The sequence below is a fragment of the Pygocentrus nattereri genome, chromosome 10, assembly GCF_015220715.1.
Source record: "Pygocentrus nattereri isolate fPygNat1 chromosome 10, fPygNat1.pri, whole genome shotgun sequence".
Taxonomy (NCBI): Eukaryota; Metazoa; Chordata; class Actinopteri; order Characiformes; family Serrasalmidae; genus Pygocentrus; species Pygocentrus nattereri.
In genome coordinates this window covers 44,590,219-44,612,718 of record NC_051220.1, presented here as the reverse complement: position 1 = coordinate 44,612,718, position 22,500 = coordinate 44,590,219, and the positions used below count along the sequence as shown (strand labels likewise).

General features: G+C 45.1%; 1 protein-coding gene across 2 annotated transcripts in view; it reads left to right on the top strand.

The window, feature by feature from the left end:
• ndnfl (neuron-derived neurotrophic factor, like) overlaps positions 1-22,500 on the top strand; it is a 33,031-nt gene that overhangs the window by 10,437 nt on the left and 94 nt on the right. Inside the window, exons 2-4 of one of the 2 annotated variants that reach the window (XM_037541781.1) lie at positions 404-570; positions 4,136-4,260; positions 20,280-22,500. The exon at positions 20,280-22,500 is cut by the window's right edge and continues 94 nt beyond it. In XM_037541781.1, coding sequence (XP_037397678.1) covers positions 410-570; positions 4,136-4,260; positions 20,280-21,682 — 1,689 coding nt within the window. In that variant the 5' untranslated portion in view covers positions 404-409 and the 3' untranslated portion in view covers positions 21,683-22,500. The remainder of the gene's footprint in view (positions 1-403; positions 571-4,135; positions 4,261-20,279) is intronic. The other variant, XM_037541782.1, reaches the window with a different exon arrangement.

Sequence of the window (22,500 nt, the reverse complement as noted above, 5' to 3'; positions counted from 1 at the left end):
TATCTGATTTAAATGTGTCTTGGATTTGTTTAATTTATTTTTCTATGACCTCATAAAGATATAATCCTGATACTCAAAACGTATGAAGTGCCCAGGTGTAAATGGGGTCTCAGTTTCCTCTGAGACCCCTCCAGTAGAATCTTTTACTCCAGATAAGTAAACAGAGTTTGTGAAACAGTAACACACACTGAGTGCGTATGTCGCTGCATTGAGGCTCGTGTCTCCGTCTTGCTGCTGAGTCTGCTGCTCTTGTCAGAGTCACTCAGAGCCGCTTAAACTTCCGTCAGTCCTGTGGAATATGTACCTTCAGTAGCTCCGCCCACTTTCTGCTTAATCTTAACAGCAGTGCATTCATACTTTTTCTATGGTGTCCCTGACTCCGCCCCCATGGATGTATGTGTAGGTCAGTATGAGTGTCTCAGTGGCGACACTGACGCTGACCCTGCTGCTGTCCGGAGCTCCACCCCTCTCAGCCCTGCAGCCGGAGAACGAGGTCCCACTACGGCCCACTGCCTGGCTGACTGACCGCACACACACACCTGTCTACCTGAACACCGGACGCACTCGCAGGTATACACACACACACACACACACACACTCACACACAGACACACACACACACTGACACACACATACACACACACAAACACTAACACACTCACACACACACTGACACACACACTCACAAGCAGACACACACACACACTGACACAATGACACACACACAAACACACACACTGACACAATGACACACACACTCACACACACATATGTGCGCACACACTCACAATCATTAACATACACACACACACACATCCACACTCACACACATCCACACTCACACACACACACACATCCACACTCACACACTCACACACATAAATACATATTAACACACACACACACTAACTTACAAACACACTAACACACAAACACAAACTAACAGACACACTAACACACTGACACACATACGCACACACTAACACACTCACACACACACTGACACACACACTCACAAGCAGACACACACACACACTGACACAATGACACACACACAAACACACACACTGACACAATGACACACACACTCACACACACACATATGTGTGCACACACTCACAATCATTAACATACACACACACACACACATCCACACTCACACACATCCACACTCACACACACACACATCCACACTCACACACTCACACACACACATAAATACATATTAACACACACACACACTAACTTACAAACACACTAACACACAAACACAAACTAACAGACACACTAACACACACATAAAACACACTCACACACAAACACACACATCCACACTCACAAACTCTCTCTCTCTCTCACACACACACACTCACACTCACACACTCTCACACACTCACACACACATCCACACTCACACACACTCACATCCACACTCACACACATATGTGCGCACACACACACATCCACACTCACACATCCACACTCACAGTCACACACTCTCACACAGACACACACTCACATCCACACTCACACACACACACACACACACATAAACACACACACACACACACACACATCCACACTTACACACACACACACACACACACACACACACACACACAGTTACACACATACTCAATCAGAAGCATTTATTTTAATAATTTGCCGCTATTATCACATTATAAAACCAGCCATTAGGGGTGTACTTTGTGTGCTTCTGCTGCCGGTCCCAAGCCCGGATAAAGGGTGAGGGTTGGGTCAGGAAGGGCATCCAGTGTAAAACTATCATGCGGATCACGAATATGATGCCATACCGGATCGGTCGAGGCCCGGGTTAACAACGATCGCTTGGGAAAAGTGTTCTGGATGTAAAGAGAGTGTCAGACAGGATCATGAGCCTGAAGTTGGAGGTTGATGGTGTGATTTTGAATGTGGTCAGTTCATATGCACCACAGGTTGGTTGTCAGTTAGAGGAGAAAGAGGAATTTTGGAGTAAGATGGATGAAGTGGTAGATGGTGTCCCTAGAGTGGAGAGATTAGTGATTGGTGCAGACTTCACTGGACATGTTGGTGAAGGGAACAGAGGGGATGAAGAGGTGCTGGGTATGGATGGTGTGAAAGACAGAAATGCGGAAGGTCAGATGGTTGTAGATTTTGCAAAGAGAATGGAAATGGCTGTGGTGAACACGTATTTTCACAAGAGGGAAGAACACAGGGTGACATACAAGAGTGGAGGGAGGTGCACACAGGTGGATTATATCCTTAGCAGGAGATGCCACCTAAAGGAGATTGGAGATTGTAAAGTGGTGCCAGGGGAAAGTGTAGCAAGGCAGCATAGGGTGGTTGTCTGTAGAATGACATTACGAAACAAAGAAGAGGAAGAGAGTGAAGACAGAGCCAAAGATTAGATGGTGGAAGCTGAAGGAGGAGGATGGTTGCAGGCAGTTCAGGGAAAAATTGCAACAGGCCCTTGGGGGCAGTTAGGAGCTACCTGAGGACTGGGAAACTACAGCTAAGGTGGTGAGAGAAACTGGCAAGAATGTGTTGGGTGTTTCATCTGGTCAGAGGAAAGAAGACAAGGAAAGTTTGTGGCGGAATAAGGAAGTCCAGGAGAGTATTCAGAAGAAGGCAGCTAAGAAAAAGTGGGATAACCAGAGAGATGAAGGAAGTAGGCAGGAGTACTGGGAGGCTAGTCGCATAGCGAAAAGAATGGTGGCAAAGGCAAAGGCTCAGGCCTGTGATGAGCTGTATGAGAGGTTGGACAGTAAAGAAGGAGTAAAGGACTTGTATCGTTTGGCTAAACAGAGAGATAGAGCTGGAAAAGATGTACAGCAGGTTAGGCTGATAAAGGATAGAGAGGGAAATGTACTAGTGAGTGAACAGAGAGTGTTGAGTAGATGGAAGGAGGATTTTGAAGAACTAATGAATGAGGAAAACAAGAGAGAGGAGGACAATGGGGGAGAGATAGTGGATCAGGAAGTGCAGAGAATTAGTAAGGTGGAAGTGAGGGCAGCTTTAAAAAGGATGAAGAATGGAAAGGCAGTTGGTCCAGATGACAGACCTGTGGAAGTATGGAGATGTTTAGGAGAGAAGGCAGTGGACTTTTTAACCAGGTTGTTTAACAGAATCCTGGAGAGTGAGAGGATGCCTGATGAGTGGAGAAGCAGTGTACTGGTCCCCATTTTTAAGAACAAGGGTTATGTGCAGAGCTGCAGAAACTACAGAGGTATAAAGTTGATGAGCCACACCATGAAGGTATGGGAAAGAGTTGTTGAAGCAAGGCTAAGGCGAGAGGTCCAGATCAGTGAGCAGCAGTTGGGTTTCATGCCCAGAAAGAACACCACAGATGCCAGTTTTGTGTTGAGAGTGTTGGTAGAGAAGTACAGAGAAGGTCAGAAGGAGCTGCATTGTGTCTTTGTGGATCTAGAGAAGGCAGATGATAGGGTGCCAAGACAGGAACTGTGATACTGTATGAGGAAGTCAGGTGTAGCTGAAAAGTATGTTAGGGTGGTGCAGGACATGTATGAGGATAGTGAGACATTGGTGAGGTGTGCAGTTGGAGTGACAAATGGTTTCAAGGTGAAGGTGGGGTTACATCAGGGATCAGCTTTGAGCCCCTTCTTGTTTGCAATGGTGATGGACAGGTTGACAGATGAGGTCAGGCAGGAGGCTCCATGGACCATGATGTTTGCAGATGACATTGTAATCTGTGGTGAGAGTAGAGAGCAGGTGGAAGAGAATCTGGAGAGGTGGAGGTTTGCACTGGAGAGGAGAGGAATGAAGGTCAGTAGAGACAAGACGGAATACATGTGTGTGAATGAGAGGGAGGCAGGTGGAAAGGTGAAGATGCAAGGAGTAGAGGTTGTAAAGGTGGATGACTTCAAATATCTTGGGTCAACCATCCAGAGCAATGGACAGTGTAGAAAAGAGGTGAAGAAGAGGGTGCAGGCAGGATGGAGTGGGTGGAGACGGGTGTCAGGGCTGATGTGTCACTAGCTAGCTTGTTAATGGAGTGTACTTTTTAGGGTTAGGGCTAAAATCCTGCTTAGATTCTTCCTTCAGCATCATCTGACCATCTGCTGTTCTTCTGACTTGTGATAAGTCTGTATTAAAACCATCTCCAATGTGTCTGCAGGCTCTATTTCACTGTGCGGAAGAAGACGCTTTCTCTGGAGCTGACCGTTAGTCCCTGTTCAGGAGCCGTGGAGTGGAGTCTGACCGCACGCTCGCTGAAGGACAAACCAGCCAAATACACTAAATGTGAGGTTTACCAGGAACAGTGTCCTCTTTCAGCTGTTAATATATGGACAAAACAGGATTTTACCTTCAAAACTAAAGATGCAAACCACAGGCACTGACCATGTCCTGGCTGATCAGCTACATTTGTAAGGAGTTATTCTGTGCCGACTGCTACTAGCAGAGGACAGCAGCAGCCCTCATCCATAGCAGCTAGAAACTTCGACTCCCAGAATGCTCTAGGCTAATTGTCTTAACTGTGCTCTGCTGGAGGAGCACCTACTTAAACCCCAGAGACATACAAAGGAATGTGGTACATTTGTAGGGGGCCAGCCGGTAAACAGTACAAAACAAAGGGCTGCAAAAGAGGATACAAACAGCTCCAAAACAAAAAGAGAAAGAAAAGATATAAGAGGTCTGGATTAAACAGTGTGTGACACCCTATTACCAAACAAACCTGTTTGCAATCTACAGTGTGTGGCAAAAATAGATGCTAATTAATAACCAGAGGATGTGGGGCTGTTATTTTACACCACAAGTTTTCATGATTCATACCAAAATAAAAAGAGAAAGATTCTCCCAGAACACTTAGAAATTTCCAACAAAGAATTGTTAATTGAATGTTTTATTGCTACCGAATCTGGTAAATCAAACCCCCCAACCTCCCAATTACCAGGGGATATTTTACACATTGACTTTACCCCAGATGTATTCGATCAGACGTGTTTGGTTTCTGAAGTTGGCTTCTGTAGAGCGGAAGTTAACTTCAAAGCATTGGAATTTAAACACTGGAATTAGCATTGTGCAAACTGTGTGCCTACATTTACAGTGTTTAGCAGAAATCTTATCCAGAGCAACTTACTCAAGGGCTGTTTCATCTACTTGGAAAATGTATTTTTAAACCAGTACAAACGGATACCCTGGAATCTGAGAGTAGCAGATACTCACCAATACTTGGATACACAAACACACAACACTCAGAGATGACTAAATGTGTTAAGTGCAAGATCATTTTAATTTAAAAGTTTTACAACAAATAGGTCTTCACTCTCCAATGGAGACAGTAAAGGACTGCATGAATAGCCAGCAGATGTTCGTTCCACCACTTGAGCACTTTTATTAAAGCATTAGTGGCTTATGTCGAGTGTTCCTCTTTGAAGGGAGGTTTCTGTTGAGTGTTCCTCTTTGAAAGGTGGCTTCTGTCGAGTGTTCCTCTTTGAAGGGTGGCTTCTGTCAAGTGTTCCTCTTTGAAGGGTGGCTTCTGTCAAGTGTTCCTCTTTGAAGGATGGCCTGTCGAGTGTTTCTCTTTGAAGGGTGGTTTCTGTCAAGTGTTCCTCTCGGATGGGAGGTTTCTGTTGAGTGTTCCTCTTTAAGGGCTGGCTTCTGTCGAGTGTTCCTCTTTGAAGGGTGGATTCTGTTGAGTGTTCCTCTCTGAAGGGTGGCTTCTGTCGAGATTTTCTCATTTAAGGGTGGGCTATCGAGTGTTCCTCTTTGAAGGTTGGCTCCTATCGAGTGTTTCTCTATGAAGGGTCGTGTCTGTCAAGTGTTCCTCTCCAAATGGTGGTTTCTGTTGAGTGTTCCTCTTCAAAGGCTGGCTTCTGTTGAGTGTTCCTCTTTGAAGGGTGGTTCCTGTCGAGTGTTTCTCTTTTGAACGGTGGTATCTGTTAAGTGTTCCTCTCCAAATGGTGGTTTCTGTTGAGTGTTCCTCTTTGAGGGCTGGCTTCTGTTGAGTGTTCCTCTTTGAAGGGTGGTTCTTGTTGAGTGATCCTCTTTGAAGAGTGATTTTTGTGAAGTGTTCCTCTTTGAAGGATTATTCTGCCAACTGTTTGTCTCTGAAGTGTGGTTTCTGTTGAGTGTTCCACTTTCAAGGCTGGCTTCTATTGAGTGCTCGACTTTGAACGGTGGTTCCTGTCGAGTATTCCTCTTTGAAGGTTGGTTTCTGTGAAATATTCCTATTTGAGGGGTGATTCCTTTCGAGTGCTCCTCTTTGAAGGGTGGTTTCTGTCAAGTGTTCCTCTCTGAAGGTTGGTTCCTGTTGAGTGTTCCTCTTTGAAGGCTGGCTTCTGTTGAGTTTTCCTCTTTGAAGGGTGCTTCCTGTCGAGTATTCCTCTTTGAAGGGTGGCTTCTTTTGACTGCATCCTATTTGAAGGGTGGTTTCTGTCAAGTGTTCCTCTTTGAAAGGTGGCTTCTGTCAAGTTTTTCTCTTTGAAGGGTGGTTTCTGTCAAGTGTTCCTCTCTGAAGGTTGGTTCCTGTTGAGTGTTCCTCTCTGAAGGCTGGCTTCTGTTGAGTTTTCCTCTTTGAAGGGTGGTTCCTGTCGAGAGTTTCTCTTTGAATGCCGGTTCCTGTCAAGTATTCCTCTTTGAAGAACAGTTTCTGTTGAGTGTTCCCCTTTGTAGGCTGTTTTCTGTAGAGTGTTCCTCTTTGAAGAGCAGTTTCTGTTGAGTGTTCCTCTTTGAAGGGTGGCTTCTGTCAAGTGTTCCCCTTTGAAGGGTGGTTCCTGTCGAGTGTTTCTCTTTTGAACGGTGGTGTCTGTCAAGTGTTCCTCTCCAAATGGTGGTTTCTGTTGAGTGTTCCTCTTTGATGGCTGGCTTCTGTTGAGTGTTCATCTTTAAAGGGTGGTACTTGTTGAGTGTTCCTCTTTGAAGGGTGGTTCCTGTCGAGTGTTCCTCTTTGAAGGTCGGTTCCTGTCGAGTGTTCCTCTTTGAAGGGTCGTTCCTGTCAACTGTTCCTCTTTGAAGGGTGCTACCTGTCGAGTACTCCTCTTTGAAGGGTGGCTTCTTTTGACTGTTCCTATTTGAAGGTCGGTTCCTGTCGAGTGTTTCTCTTTGAAGAGTGATTTTTGTGAAGTGTTCCTCTTTGAAGGATTATTCTGCCAACTGTTTGTCTCTGAAGTGTGGTTTCTGTTGAGTGTTCCTCTTTCAACGCTGGCTTCTATTGAGTGCTCGACTTTGAACGGTGGTTCCTGTCGAGTATTCCTCTTTGAAGGGTCGTTCCTGTCAACTGTTCCTCTATGAAGGGTGCTTCCTGTCGAGTATTCCTCTTTGAAGGGTGGCTTCTTTTGACTGTTCCTATTTGAAGGGTGGTTTCTGTCAAGTGTTCCTCTCTGAAGGTTGGTTTCTGTTGAGTGTTCCTCTCTGAAGGCTGGCTTCTGTTGAGTTTTCCTCTTTGAAGTGTGGTTCCTGTCGAGGGTTTCTCTTTGAATGCCGGTTCCTGTCAAGTATTCCTCTTCGAAGAACAGTTTCTGTTGAGTGTTCCTCTTTGTACGCTGTTTTCTGTAGAGTGTTCCTCTTTGAATAACAGTTTCTGTTGAGTGTTCCTCTTTGAGGGCTGGCTTCTGTTGAGTGTTCCTCTTTGAAGGGTGGTTCTTGTTGAGTGTTCCTCTTTGAAGAGTGATATTTGTGAAGTGTTCCTCTTTGAAGGATTATTCTGCCAATTGTTTGTCTCTGAAGTGTGGTTTCTGTTGAGTGTTCCTCTTTCAAGGCTGGCTTCTATTGAGTGCTCGACTTTGAACGGTGGTTCCTGTCGAGTATTCCTCTTTGAAGGTTGGTTTCTGTGAAATGTTCCTCTTTGAGGGGTGATTCCTTTCGAGTGCTCCTCTTTGAAGGGTGGTTTCTGTCAAGTGTTCCTCTCTGAAGGTTGGTTTCTGTTGAGTGTTCCGCGTTGAAGGCTGGCTTCTGTTGAGTTTTCCTCTTTGAAGGGTGGTTCCTGTCGAGGTTTTCTCTTTGAATGCCGGTTCCTGTCAAGTATTCCTCTTTGAGGAACAGTTTCTGTTGAGTGTTCCTCTTTGTAGGCTGTTTTCTGTAGAGTGTTCCTCTTTGAAGAACAGTTTCTGTTGAGTGTTCCTCTTTGAAGGGTGGCTTCTGTCAAGTGTTCCTCTTTGAAGGGTGGTTCCTGTCGAGTGTTTCTCTTTTGAACGGTGGTGTCTGTCAAGTGTTCCTCTCCAAATGGTGGTTTCTGTTGAGTGTTCCTCTTTGAGGGCTGGCTTCTGTTGAGTGTTCCTCTTTGAAGGGTGGTTCTTGTTGAGTGTTCCTCTTTGAAGAGTGATTTTTGTGAAGTGTTCCTCTTTGAAGGATTATTCTGCCAACTGTTTGTCTCTGAAGTGTGGTTTCTGTTGAGTGTTCCACTTTCAAGGCTGGCTTCTATTGAGTGCTCGACTTTGAACGGTGGTTCCTGTCGAGTATTCCTCTTTGAAGGTTGGTTTCTGTGAAATATTCCTCTTTGAGGGGTAATTCCTTTCGAGGGCTCCTCTTTGAAGGGTGGTTTCTGTCAAGTGTTCCTCTCTGAAGGTTGGTTCCTGTTGAGTGTTCCTCTTTGAAGGCTGGCTTCTGTTGAGTTTTCCTCTTTGAAGGGTACTTCCTGTCGAGTATTCCTCTTTGAAGGGTGGCTTCTTTTGACTGTTCCTCTTTGAAGAACAGTTTCTGTTGAGTGTTCCTCTTTGAAGGGTGGCTTCTGTCAAGTGTTCCCCTTTGAAGGGTGGTTCCTGTCGAGTGTTTCTCTTTTGAACGGTGGTGTCTGTCAAGTGTTCCTCTCCAAATGGTGGTTTCTGTTGAGTGTTCCTCTTTCATGGCTGGCTTCTGTTGAGTGTTCCTCTTTGAAGGGTGGTACTTGTTGAGTGTTCCTCTTTGAAGGGTGGTTCCTGTCGAGTGTTCCTCTTTGAAGGTCGGTTCCTGTTGAGTGTTCCTCTTTGAAGGGACGTTCCTGTCAACTGTTCCTCTTTGAAGGGTGCTTCCTGTCGAGTATTCCTCTTTGAAGGGTGCCTTCCTTTGACTGTTCCTATTTGAAGGGTGTTTTCTGTCAAGTGTTCCTCTTTGAAAGGTGGCTTCTGTCAAGTTTTTCTCTTTGAAGGGTGGTTTCTGTCAAGTGTTCCTCTCTGAAGGTTGGTTCCTGTCGAGTGTTCCTCTCTGAAGGCTGGCTTCTGTTGAGTTTTCCTCTTTGAAGGGTGGTTCCTGTCGAGAGTTTCTCTTTGAATGCCGGTTCCTGTCAAGTATTCCTCTTTGAAGAACAGTTTCTGTTGAGTGTTCCTCTTTGTAGGCTGTTTTCTGTAGAGTGTTCCTCTTTGAAGAACAGTTTCTGTTGAGTGTTCCTCTTTGAAGGGTGGCTTCTGTCAAGTGTTCCCCTTTGAAGGGTGGTTCCTGTCGAGTTTTTTTCTTTTGAACGGTGGTGTCTGTCAAGTGTTCCTCTCCAACTGGTGGTTTCTGTTGAGTGTTCCTCTTTGAGGGCTGGCTTCTGTTGAGTGTTCCTCTTTGAAGGGTGGTAATTGTTGAGTGTTCCTCTTTGAAGGGTGGTTCCTGTCGAGTGTTCCTCTTTGAAGGTCGGTTCCTGTCGAGTGTTCCTCTTTGAAGGGTCTTTCCTGTCAATTGTTCCTCTTTGAAGGGTGCTTCCTGTCGAGTATTGCTCTTTGAAGGGTGGCTTCTTTTGACTGTTCCTATTTGAAGGGTGGTTTCTGTCAAGTGTTCCTCTTTGAAAGGTGGCTTCTGTCAAGTGTTTCTCTTTGAAGGGTGGTTTCTGTCAAGTGTTCCTCTTTGAGGGCTGGCTTCTGTTGAGTGTTCCTCTTTGAAGGGTGGTTCTTGTTGAGTGTTCCTCTTTGAAGGGTGGTTCCTGTCGAGTGTTCCTCTTTGAAGGTCGGTTCCTGTCGAGTGTTCCTCTTTGAAGAGTGATTTTTGTGAAGTGTTCCTCTTTGAAGGATTATTCTGCCAACTGTTTGTCTCTGAAGTGTGGTTTCTGTTGAGTGTTCCTCTTTCAAGGCTTGCTTCTATTGAGTGCTCGACTTTGAACGGTGCTTCCTGTCGAGTATTCCTCTTTGAAGGTTGGTTTCTGTGAAATGTTCCTCTTTGAGGGGTGATTCCTTTCAAGTGCTCCTCTTTGAAGGGTGGTTTCTGTCAAGTGTTCCTCTCTGAAGGTTGGTTCCTGTTGAGTGTTCCTCTTTGAAGGCTGGCTTCTGTTGAGTTTTCCTCTTTGAAGGGTGGTTCCTGTTGAGGTTTTCTCTTTGAATGCCGGTTCCTGTCAAGTATTCCTCTTTGAAGAACAGTTTCTGTTGAGTGTTCCTCTTTGTAGGCTGTTTTCTGTAGAGTGTTCCTCTTTGAAGAAAAGTTTCTGTTGAGTGTTCCTCTTTGAAGGGTGGCTTCTGTTGAGTTTTCCTCTTTGAAGGGTGGTTCCTGTCGAGGGTTTCTCTTTGAATGCTGGTTCCTGTCAAGTATTCCTCTTTGAAGAACAGTTTCTGTTGAGTGTTTCTCTTTGAAGAATAGTTTATGTTGAGTGTTCCTCTTTGAAGGGTGTCTTCTGTCAAGTGTTCCTCTTTGAAGGGTGGTTCCCGTCGAGTGTTTCTCTTTTGAACGGTGGTGTCTGTCAAGTGTTCCTCTCCAAATGGTGGTTTCTGTTGAGTGTTCCTCTTTGAGGGCTGGATTCTGTTGAGGGTTTCTCTTTGAATGCCGGTTCCTGTCAAGTATTCCTCTTTGAAGAACAGTTTCTTTTGGGTGTTCCTCTTTGAAGGGTGGCTTCTTTCAAGTGTTCCTCTTTGAAGGGTGGTTCCTGTCGAGTGTTCCTCTTTGAAGGTTGGTTCCTGTCGAGTATTCCTCTTTGAAGGTTGGTTTCTGTGAAGTGTTCCTCTTTGAAGGGTGATTCCTTTTGAGTGCTCCTCTTTGAAGAACAGTTCTATCGAGTGTTCTGCGTTAAAGAACAGTTCCTGTCGAGTATTCCTCTTTGAAGGTTGGTTTCTGTGAAGTGTTCCTCTTTGAAGGGTGAATCCTTTCGTGTGCTCCTCTTTGAAGAAGAGTTCTATTGAGTGTTCAGCTTTAAAGAACTGTTCCTGTCGAGTGTTCCTCTCTGAAGCATGGTTTCTTTCAAGTGTTCCTCTTTGAAAGGTGGCTTCTGTCAAGTGTTCCGCTTTGAAGGGTGATTTCTGTCAAGTGTTCCTCTCTGAAGAACAGTTTCTGTTGAGTGTACATCTATAAAGAATCATTTCTGTCAAGTGTTCCTCTATACATGCTGTTTTCTGTCAAGTGTTCCTCTTTACAGGGTGGTTTCTGTCAAGTGCTCCTCTTTGAAGAACAGTTTCTGTCAAGTGTTCCTCTTTGAAGAACAATGTCTGTCAAGTGTTCCTCTATACATGGTGTTTTCTGTCAAGTGTTTCTCTTTACAGGGTGGTTTCTGTCAAGCGCTCCTCTTTGAAGAAGAGTTTCTATCTAGTTTTCCTCTTTGAAGAACAGTTTCTATTGAGTGATCCTTTTGAAGGCAGGCAGGTCTTTGGCAAGTGTTGCTTTTGGAAGGGTGTTTCCTGTAGAGTGTTCCTCTTTGAAGGGTAATTCCTGTTGAGTGTTCCTCTTTGAAGGGTGTTTCCTGTCAAGTGTTCCTCTTTGAAGGGTGTTTCCTGTCGAGTGTTCCTCTTTGAAGGTGGTTCCTGTCAAGGGTTCCTCTTTGAAGGGTGGCTTCTGTTGAGTGTTCCTCTTTGAAGGGTGGCTTCTGTTGAGTGTTCCTCTATACATGCTGGTTTCTGTCAAGTGTTCCTCTTTACAGGGTGGTTTCTGTCAAGTGCTCCTCTTTGAAGAACAGTTTCTGTCGAGTGCTCCTCTTTGAAGAACAGTTTCTGTCGAGTGTTCCTCTTTGAAGAAAAATTTCTGTTGAGTGTTCCTCTTTGAAGAACAGTTTCTGTCCAGTGTTCCTCTTTGAAGAACAATTTCTGTCGAGTGATCCACTTTGAATAACAGTTTCTGTTGAGTGATCCTCTTTGAAGGCAGGTCTTTGTCAAGTGCTCCTCTTTGAAGGGTGATTCCTGTCGAGTGTTCCTCTTTGAAGGGTGATTCCTGCCGAGTGTTCCTCTTTGAAGGCCAGTTCCTGTTACGTGTTGCTCTTTGAAGGTTGGCTCCTGCTGAGTGTTCCTCTCTGAAGGGTCATTCCTGTCAAGTGTTCCTCTTTGAAGGTTGGCTCCTGCTGAGTGTTCCTCTCTGAAGGGTGGCTTCTGTTGAGTGTTCCTCTTTGAAGTGTGGCTTCTGTCAAGTATTCCTCTTTGAAGAACAGTTTCTGTCGAGTGATCCTCTTTGAAGGCAGGTCTTTGTCAAGTGCTCCTCTTTGAAGGGTGATTCCTGTTGAGTCTTCCTCTTTAAAGCGTGGTTTCTGTCAAGTGTTCCTCTCTGAAGGTTGGTTCCTGTCGAGTGTTCCTCTTCGAAGGTTGGCTCCTGCTGAGTGTTCCTCTCTGAAGGGTGTTTCCTTTTGAGTCTTCCTCTTTAAAGGGTGGTTTCTGTCAAGTGTTCCTCTCTGAAAGTTGGTTCCTGTCGAGTGTTCCTCTTTGAAGGCTGGCTTCTGTCGAGTTTTCCTCTTTGAAGTGCGGTTCCTGTCTAATATCCAGTTTCTGTCTAATGTTTCTCTTTCAAGAACAGTTTCTGTCGAGTGTTCCTCTTTGAAGAACAGTTTCTGTCGAGTGTTCCTCTTTGAAGAAGTTTCTGTTGAGTGTTCCTCTTTCAAGAACAGTTTCTGTCAAGTGTTCCTCTTTGAAAACCAATTCCTCTCAAGTGTTCCTCTTTGTAGGGTGTTTTCTATTGAGTGGTCCTCTTTGAAGAACAGTTTCTGTTGAGTGTTCATCTATAAAGAACAATTTCTGTCGAGTGTACCTCTATACATGCTGGTTTCTGTCAAGTGTTCCTCTTTACAGGGTGGTTTCTGTCAAGTGCCCCTCTTTGAAGAACAGTTTCTGTCGAGTGCTCCTCTTTGAAGAACAGTTCCTGTCGAGTGTTCCTCTTTGAAGAACAGTTTCTGTCGAGTGTTCCTCTTTGAAGAACAGTTTCTGTCAAGTGTTCCTCTTTGAAGAAAAATTTCTGTTGAGTGTTCCTCTTTGAAGAACAGTTTCTGTCCAGTGTTCCTCTTTGAAGAACAATTTCTGTCGAGTGTTCCTCTTTGAAGAATAGTTTCTGTCAAGTGTTTCTTCTTTGAAGAACAGTTTCTGTTGAGTGATCCTCTTTGAATAACAGTTTCTGTTGAGTGATCCTCTTTGAAGGCAGGTCTTTGTCAAGTGCTCCTCTTTGAAGGGTGATTCCTGTCAAGTGTTCCTCTTTGAAGGGTGATTCCTGCCGAGTGTTCCTCTTTGAAGGCCAGTTCCTGTTACGTGTTGCTCTTTGAAGGTTGGCTCCTGCTGAGTGTTCCTCTCTGAAGGGTCGTTCCTGTCAAGTGTTCCTCTTTGAAGGTTGGCTCCTGCTGAGTGTTCCTCTCTGAAGGGTGGCTTCTGTTGAGTGTTCCTCTTTGAAGTGTGGCTTCTGTCAAGTATTCCTCTTTCAAGAACAGTTTCTGTCGAGTGTTTCTTCTTTGAACAACAGTTTCTGTTGAGTGATCCTCTTTGAATAACAGTTTCTGTTGAGTGATCCTCTTTGAAGGCAGGTCTTTGTCAAGTGCTCCTCTTTGAAGGGTGATTCCTGTTGAGTCTTCCTCTTTAAAGCGTGGTTTCTGTCAAGTGTTCCTCTCTGAAGGTTGGTTCCTGTCGAGTGTTCCTCTTTGAAGGTTGGCTCCTGCTGAGTGTTCCTCTCTGAAGGGTGTTTCCTTTTGAGTCTTCCTCTTTAAAGGGTGGTTTCTGTCAAGTGTTCCTCTCTGAAAGTTGGTTCCTGTCAAGTGTTCCTCTTTGAAGGCTGGCTTCTGTTGAGTTTTCCTCTTTGAAGTGCGGTTCCTGTCTAATATCCAGTTTCTGTCTAATGTTTCTCTTTCAAGAACAGTTTCTGTCGAGTGTTCCTCTTTGAAGAACAGTTTCTGTCAAGTGTTCCTCTTTGAAGAAGTTTCTGTTGAGTGTTCCTCTTTCAAGAACAGTTTCTGTCGAGTGTTCCTCTTTGAAAACCAATTCCTCTCAAGTGTTCCTCTTTGTAGGGTGTTTTCTATTGAGTGTTCCTCTTTGAAGAACAGTTTCTGTTGAGTGTTCATCTATAAAGAACAATTTCTGTCGAGTGTTCCTCTATACATGCTGGTTTCTGTCAAGTGTTCCTCTTTACAGGGTGGTTTCTGTCAAGTGCTCCTCTTTGAAGAACAGTTTCTGTCGAGTGCTCCTCTTTGAAGAACAGTTTCTGTCGAGTGTTCCTCTTTGAAGAACAGTTTCTGTCAAGTGTTTCTTCTTTGAAGAACAGTTTCTGTTGAGTGATCCTCTTTGAATAACAGTTTCTGTTGAGTGATCCTCTTTGAAGGCAGGTCTTTGTCAAGTGCTCCTCCTCAGGGTGATTCCTGTTGAGTGTTCCTCTTTGAAGGAGGATTCCTGTCGAGTGTTCCTCTTTGAAGGGTGATTCCTGCCGAGTGTTCCTCTTTGAAGGGTGTTTCCTGTTGAGTCTTCCTCTTTGAAGGGGGATTCCTGATGAGTGTTCCTCTCTGAAGGGTGATTCCTGTCCAGTGTTCCTCTTTGAAGGGTGGTTCCTGTCAAGGGTTCCTCTTTGAAGGGTGGCTTCTGTTGAGTGTTTCTTCTTTGAAGAACAGTTTCTGTTGAGTGATCCTCTTTGAATAACAGTTTCTGTTGAGTGATCCTCTTTGAAGGCAGGTCTTTGTCAAGTGCTCCTCCTCAGGGTGATTCCTGTTGAGTGTTCCTCTTTGAAGGAGGATTCCTGTCGAGTGTTCCTCTTTGAAGGGTGATTCCTGCCGAGTGTTCCTCTTTGAAGGGTGTTTCCTGTTGAGTCTTCCTCTTTGAAGGGGGATTCCTGATGAGTGTTCCTCTCTGAAGGGTGATTCCTGTCCAGTGTTCCTCTTTGAAGGGTGGTTCCTGTCAAGGGTTCCTCTTTGAAGGGTGGCTTCTGTTGAGTGTTCCTCTTTGAAGGTTGGCTCCTGCTGAGTGTTCCTCTTTGAAGTGTGGCTTCTGTCAAGTGTTCCTCTTTGAAGGGTGGTTCCTGTCAAGTGTTCATCTTCGAAGTGTGGTTCCTGTCAAGGGTTCCTCTTTGAAGGTTGGTTCCTGTCGATTGTTCCTCTTTGAAGGGTGGTTTCTGCCAACTGTTCCTCTCTGAAGGGTGGTTTCTGTTGAGTGTTCCTCTGTCGAGGCTGGCTTCTATTGAGTGTTCAACTTTGAATGGTGGTTCCTGTCGAGTATTCCTCTTTGAAGGTTGATTTCTGTCAAGTGTTCCTCTCTGAAGTGTGGTTTCTGTTGAGTGTTCCTCTGTCAAGGCTGGCTTCTATTGAATGTTGAAGGGTGATTCCTGTCGAGTGTTCCTCTCTGAAGGGTCATTCCTGTCAAGTGTTCCTGTTTGAAGGGTGCTTCCTGTTGTGTATTCCTCTTTGAAGTGTGGCGTCTTTTGACTGTTCCTATTTGAAGGGTGGTTTCTGTCAAGTGTTCCTCTTTGAAAGGTGGCTTCTGTCAAGTGTTCCTCTTTGAATGGTGGTTTCTGTCAAGTGTTCCTCTTTGAAGGGTGGTTCCTGTCGAGTGTTCCTCTGTCCAGGGTGCTTTCTGTCAAGTGCTCCTTTTTGAAGGCTGCTTCCTGTCAAGTGCTCCACTTTGAAGAACAGTTTCTGTTGAGTGATCCTCTTTGAAGAACATATCCTTTTGAGCAGTCCTCTTTGAAGGGCAGTCTCTGTCAAGTGCTCCTTTTTGAAGTCTGGTTCCTGTCAAGTGTTTCTTTTTGAACGCCGGTTCCTGTCGAGTGTTCCTCTTTGAAGGGTGGTTTCTCACAAGTGTTCCTGTTTGCAGACCTGTTTCTGTTGAGTGTTCCTCTTTGCAGGCTGGTTACTGAAAATAGATAGGTAGATAGAACTTTGTTTATCCCAAAGGGAAACTGTAGATTTTGCACAACTGCAGAAATTGAAGGGTGGTTTCTGTTGATTGTTCCTGTTTGAACGGTGATTGTCGATTGGTTCTTGTTTTAAGGGTGGTTTTTGTAGACTTTCCTGCTTTGAGCACAGGATTGGTGAGAAACAGAACAACTGCTTCTCAATGGCTCAATATTTTTAGAGGAGAACAGAGATATTGGTCTGTTATTGCTTATATCGTAGGTGTCTATAGTGGACTTTACCATCCTGCTAGTCTTGAAAGCATGTACATGACCTGACCGTATGTAGCTGTTTATGATGGATTTGATGAAAGGCAGTAGGTCCTGGGAGAGTCTAGAGCACTGTGGATGGGATTCAGGTGTGTGGTTGGATTGCTGGATGTCAGTAGGTGGAAAAAGTCATTTGAAGAAAGAGGAGAAAAATGTTAGGGAGTAGAAAAAGCGCTGCTGATGTGAGTGGAGTCTGGAAAAAGAATTGGCAGATCCAGTTCACCTTGTCTTCGAACAAAACTGACAAAAGCTTCTGGAGTAAAAAATGGGGGGTGGGGTTAATGAGGGGAAAGTAAACCTATGTTGACTATGAATGCATCCAGTTTCCTTCTGTAGAAAGATGACTTTTCAGAAAGTACTTCACAGTTGAACTTTGAAAGGAGAAAACCGTATGAAAGGATCTGAATCTCATTTCCTCAGCAGTTTTTAGTTTCTCTCCAGCTGCTTCGCCAAACATCCAACAGCAGGTGGAAAAGATCTTGCTGGTCGGCAGGTGGAAGGGCAGACGAGGTTAATTGAAGAGGGGAGTGAAGTGGTGCCCTGAGAGAGTGAAATAAATGAGTCAGGGTGTGGTAGGGTAGATATGATGGTTTAGAGTAAAGGATGAGGGATGGATGGAGTGCAGATTGCAATAAGTGGAGGAAGAATGCATGGGGTGGTGATATGCAGGGGTGAGAGAGTTTGAAAGATGAAGTGATGATTTAAGAAGCTGAGGGTTTTGCTGGGCAGGTCTGCTAAAGTTCAAGTTCAGCATGTTGTCTGTTCTGTGTAATGGTGAGGAGTTTAGGATCTGATCAGAAGAGAGATTCCATTGGACAAGATTGGAAGAGGATCTCATACAATGGAAACTGGAAATCTCCAGCGGAAAATGATCACACATTTGCCTTAGACTGTGCTGTAAAAACTTGTAATCTCAAATAGGCTTGAGATTAGATATAATGAAAGATATAAGATTATTATCAGAATTCTGAAGTTTGTCTATAACACTTTTATAGCGATGCGTCAATGTGGGAAATATGGGCTGATATCACATATTGTTCCTGTACTTATCTGTATAAACATTTATAAAATACACAAATTGGGACTGAATCTAACTGGACTGGCACTACAGAGAAATATAATGTTTAGTTCTGTAGGATTACAAATGTCATAAAGGGAATAAAATGCACATTTTTTCACTTGAACGTTCAGCTTTTCTGGAGTTTGATGAATACATCACACATCAAGCTGAAATATCTGGCGAGTCTAAACATCCTTTTTCCTTATGTGCTGATATTTGATGTCCTTGTGCATCCCAGGTTTTCACAGAGAGCAGTTTGTTATTTAACAGCCTGGAAGAGGACATCGGAGGTGATTTATTTGAATGTGAGCGGCAGCAGGTTTAGCTTTAGTTCTGGTGTGTGTGTGTGTGTGTGTGTGTGTGGTGTTGGGTTACGGGTGTGTGTTGTGCTTGAGCTGAAAGAGCTTCACTCCTCTGAGCCTCAGAAAAAAAAATAGCATTCTTTATACTGTAAATGGCAGCTTTAGACGTCTCTGAGATCCACTGGACAGGGTTAGCATGAAGATTTGAGGTGACATTTAGATCAAATTAAGATTATCATCTAAACATCCCACAGACTAAAGCTTTAGACCATTTCTGCTCAACAAAACCTCTGTGTGTGTAACCTTAAACCACACGATGATGTTCTTTCTGAGAGACAAAGAGAGTGAGAGAGAGACAGACAACAGAGAGAGAGAGAGAGAGAGAGACACAGAGACAGACAGAGAGAGAGAGAGAAACAGACAGACAGAGAGAGGAAGAGAGACAGAGAGACAGACAGAGAGAGAGAGAGAAAGACAGAGAGAGACAGAAAGACAGAGAGAGAGACAGACAGAGAGAGAGAGAAACAGACAGACAGAGAGAGGGAGAGAGACAGAGAGACAGACAGAGAGAGAGAGAGAGAGAAAGACAGAGAGAGAGACAGATAGAGAGAGACAGAAGAAAAGAGCTGATGTGGGTGTGTTGAAGAGATGGTGAGGTACAGAAACAGAATAATGATGAGAGAAAAAAGCGCTTAATGCAGCTTCCGTTATCTGAGCTCCAGTGACGGCTCGGAGGACGTATTCGTGTTCGGCTGCTGTTTGGTGTTTTATCGGCTCGTAAGCAGCCTCAGCCTCGGAGTGCACTCACACTCCCTCAGCCTGTCAGGAGAAACAGCATTATGAAGTCATAAAGTGACGAATAAATCATTCAGCCCGCAAACTTGAGGGTCCCCATCCGCCGCCGTAAATTATTCACTTTGATTATGAAACATTTGCTCTCAGAGTTCACTGACAAAAGTAATGAAGCTTCCGTGGGAAAACAGAATTATGTGTGAAACATTCAAACATTTTCAGAAGGAAGGCTTTTGATTAAACGAGCAGTTCAAGCAAAAGTTCAGCCAAAGAAAATCAAACGCGAGGTCCCGTCATGCTCCCGATCAGCGGAGCCACGTTTCCTTCTGAGTAACACAACCCGGTGCTAACGGCTGCTGAAATCACACAAAAGAACAGACGGCATTCTGCTACCGTCTCTGGCGATGCTAATGTACTTTACTCAACGTTCACAGAGAACAGAAACCAAGCTTTTCCGCAGTGCATTCAAAAACAAGCACAGCCACGACGGAGTCACTGGAACCTCATGGTTCTAGTTCTAGTCCATTGTTCCCACTGCTTGTTCTATGGAGGCAGAAATGCTAATAATGTTAGTGTTAGCCTCCTTTCTAGCTTGATTTTTACAATGTATTACTTCTGTCAATCCACACATCGACCCCCTGTCCTAGCTAATATACCTGGTGTTCTAAATGCTGATGCAATAATGTTTGTTTACTTTAGTGTAGAATTCGATAAGTTGTCAGCTTCAGCTGCGAGTGTCCTAATCTTGAGCACCAAGAACTGGACCTGGCAGCGCTGGACCGATGGAGAAAGCTCCACTCATTTTCTGATCAGAATGTGATGATTTAGGCATGCAGTTAGCACCACGCCAGTTGTTAGGGTATGTTAGTTACAACCCCAATTCCAATGAAGTTGGGACGTTGTATAAAACATAAATAAAAACAGAATACGATGATTTGCAAATCCTTTTCAACCGATATTCAATTAAATAAACTACAAAGACGAGATATTTAATGTTCAAATGGATAAACTTTATTGTTTTTTGCAAATATTCACTCATTTTGAATTTGATGCCTGCAGCACATTCCAAAGAACTTTCCCAAAAGACTGGGAAAGTTGAGGAATGCTCAAAAAACACCTGTTTGGAACATTCCACAGGTGTAACTTGCACATCTGTGAAGGCCCATTAATGCTGAAAGGTACATACAGGTTTTGGAGCAACATCTGCTGCCATCCAAGCAGCGTCTTTTTCAGGGACGTCCTGCTTATTTCAGCAAGACGATGCCGAGCCACATTCTGCACGTGTTCCAACAGTGTGGCTTCGTAGTAAAAGAGTGCGGGTACTAGACTGGCCTGCCTGCAGTCCAGACCATCTCCCATTGAAAATGTGTGGCACATTATGAAGCCCAAAATACGACAGCGGAGACCCCGGACTGCTGAGCAGCTGAAGCTGGACATCAAGCAGGAATGGGAAAGAATTCCACCTACAAAGCTTCAACAATCAGTGTCCTCAGTTCCCAAACGCTTATTGAGTGTTAAAGGAAAGGTGATGTAACACAGTGGGAAACACGCCCCTGTCCCAACTTCTCTGGAACGTGTTGCAGGCATCAAATTCAAAATGAGTGAATATTTGCAAAAAACAACAAAGTTTATCCGTTTGAACATTAAATATCTCGTCTTTGTAGTGGATTCAACTGAATGTAGGTTGAAAAGGATTTGCAAATCATTGTATTCTGTTTTTATTTATGTTTTACACAACGTCCCAACTTCACTGGAATTGGGGTTGTACATTAGCCTCATGGCTCCAGTGGTGAGATGCCAAACACGTCGTGGCTGATCAGCCACATTTGGAACCAGTGCTGATGTTTTGCTGCACTTTTCCATTAAATTACGTGTAAAATCAGAATGTGACAAGTGTCTCTGATCTCCAGGGAGCACCAAGAAGAGTTTTCCAGAGGTGTGGTGGAGAGGATCTGGGATGGAGGCACTGATCCACAGCTACTCCGGCAGCGCAGCGGACACCTATGAGGGTCCTGCATATGGTCCGGCATCCATCTACATCCTGCAGCTCAAATCCACAGAACAAGACACACAAGTGGATGTCTATCTTCATGAAGGTCCTGGACCCTCAGGGGCTTTTCCTGAGCTGCCCACTGACCCCCGGGTCCACACGCTAGGGGTCGGGATGACTAGCGTTACTCTGAGCTGGACACCAAGTCCGTCTGTCACCAAGACATCAAAACACAGCAAGAAGCACAACTACAAGTATTGCGTGACAGTGAACCGCAAACACAACTTCAGGAATGTGTGCGCCGCCCGCAAGGAGTCAAGGAAGCACAGAGAACGAGGGAGGAAACAAGGGAGGAGGGACAAGCAGGAAAAAGATGGAGGGCTACTGAAGACCTGGCAGCAGTGGGACATGTTTGAGGATGACGGCTCCTCTGCTGTGATACAGGCAGACTTTGCGGATCCAGCCTGTGTATGCAGGGAGGTGGAGAGTGTGTGCACTGTCTCCGACCTCCTACCAGACACCCAGTACTACTTTGATGTGTTTGTGATTGATCAGGTGAACAGAACGAGCGCCACATACACTGGAACATTCGTGCACACTCACACTGAAGCCCGTGGAGTTGTAACCCCGCTGAGGGATGGTCAGGTGCAATGGGTCACTCTAAGCTTGGCGTCAGAAGGTCAGAAGCGCTTCAGCTTCAGGCCCCGTGGTGGGCAGCAGAACGGCCTGCTGACCCTGCACAGTTGCAACTCAACAAAGGCTAAAGTGACCGTGTCCAGCAGGGGGCACCTGCTTTCCTCACAGGAAGTGGGGGACCAACTGGCCCAAATCTGGCTCCAGGGGGGGCCTTCATACCTCATTCAGCTGCAGACACTGGACACTACAACAACACCCAAATTGGACCCAGAAAGGTCGAAGGTGTGCATGAAAATGCAGGCGTCATCAGCATTCCACCGCCGGGGGGTGCCGGTCCTGCCGGTCACTCTGCAGTTGAAGTCCTTCAATAAACTGCGCAGCTGCAGCTCGGTCACTTTGGCCTGGATGGGCACGGAGGAGCGCAGCCTGTACTGTTTATACCAGAGACAGATCTCCAACAAACCGGACGTCACTGACCGCTGCCTGGGTCCGGAGTCGCGTCCAGCGTCAGAGCGGGTCCTCTGTAAATACTTCCAGGAACTGGACCCACGGCGAGCAGTCACTACAGCAGTTATTGAAGGGCTAAATCCGGGCAGTATGTACATGTTTGATGTCTATCTGATGAGACGCTGGGGGCTGCCCATTAAATACCACAGCAAAACAGTGCGGACCCGGAGAGAGTGCTGAGGATGCAAGACCTGCACAAACGGACTCAGCGGACAGAGCGGCCTGACCGATTCAACTGTACAGAAGCCACAAAGGCTGTTCTGCGCAGGACTGAGCTGTGAAAAGAAAACCTGGCAAAAGAAATGAAAGGAACTACAAAAAGTTCTTAAAGGGCCTGAAACACAAAAACAAAGGAGTTTGATGTAAAAATAAAAACACTGTTGAACTTTCAAAATGTACTGTTCACTGCCCAGAGCACACAGTCCAAATTGACTCCGTCCCTTCATCCTACAGCAGTTTAGCCCCACCCCTTAATCCTACAGCAGATTAGCCGCGCCCCTTATGCCTACCGCGGTTTAGCCCCGCCCCTTCGCCCTACAGCGATTTAGCCCCGCCCCTTCATTTTTACAGCAGTTTAGCCCACCCCCTCAGCTTACAATAGTTTAGCCCCGCCCCCTCTGCCTACAGCAGTTTAGCCACGCCCCTTTATTTTACAGCAGTTTTGTCCCACTCCTCAGAATAGAGCTCATTTACATATATCAGTCTTAAAGGCACAGTAACAGAAATGGCCTGTAACTGTAATGGATGAAGAAATGTTGAAAAATAGAACAACCACACACACTCACACACTCACACACACTCACACACACACACTCACACTCACCAGCGAAACTGTATTTATTGTACGTTGTTGTTCTGCTGTCTGTTGTGTTGTTATATAACTGCCTGTTTGTGCTGTTTATTAGAGGCTGTTCAGTGTCAGGAGTTTTACACAAAAGACTGCCAAACTCACAGCAGCAGCCCGCGGGCTAACTCAACCAGCACACACACACACAGAG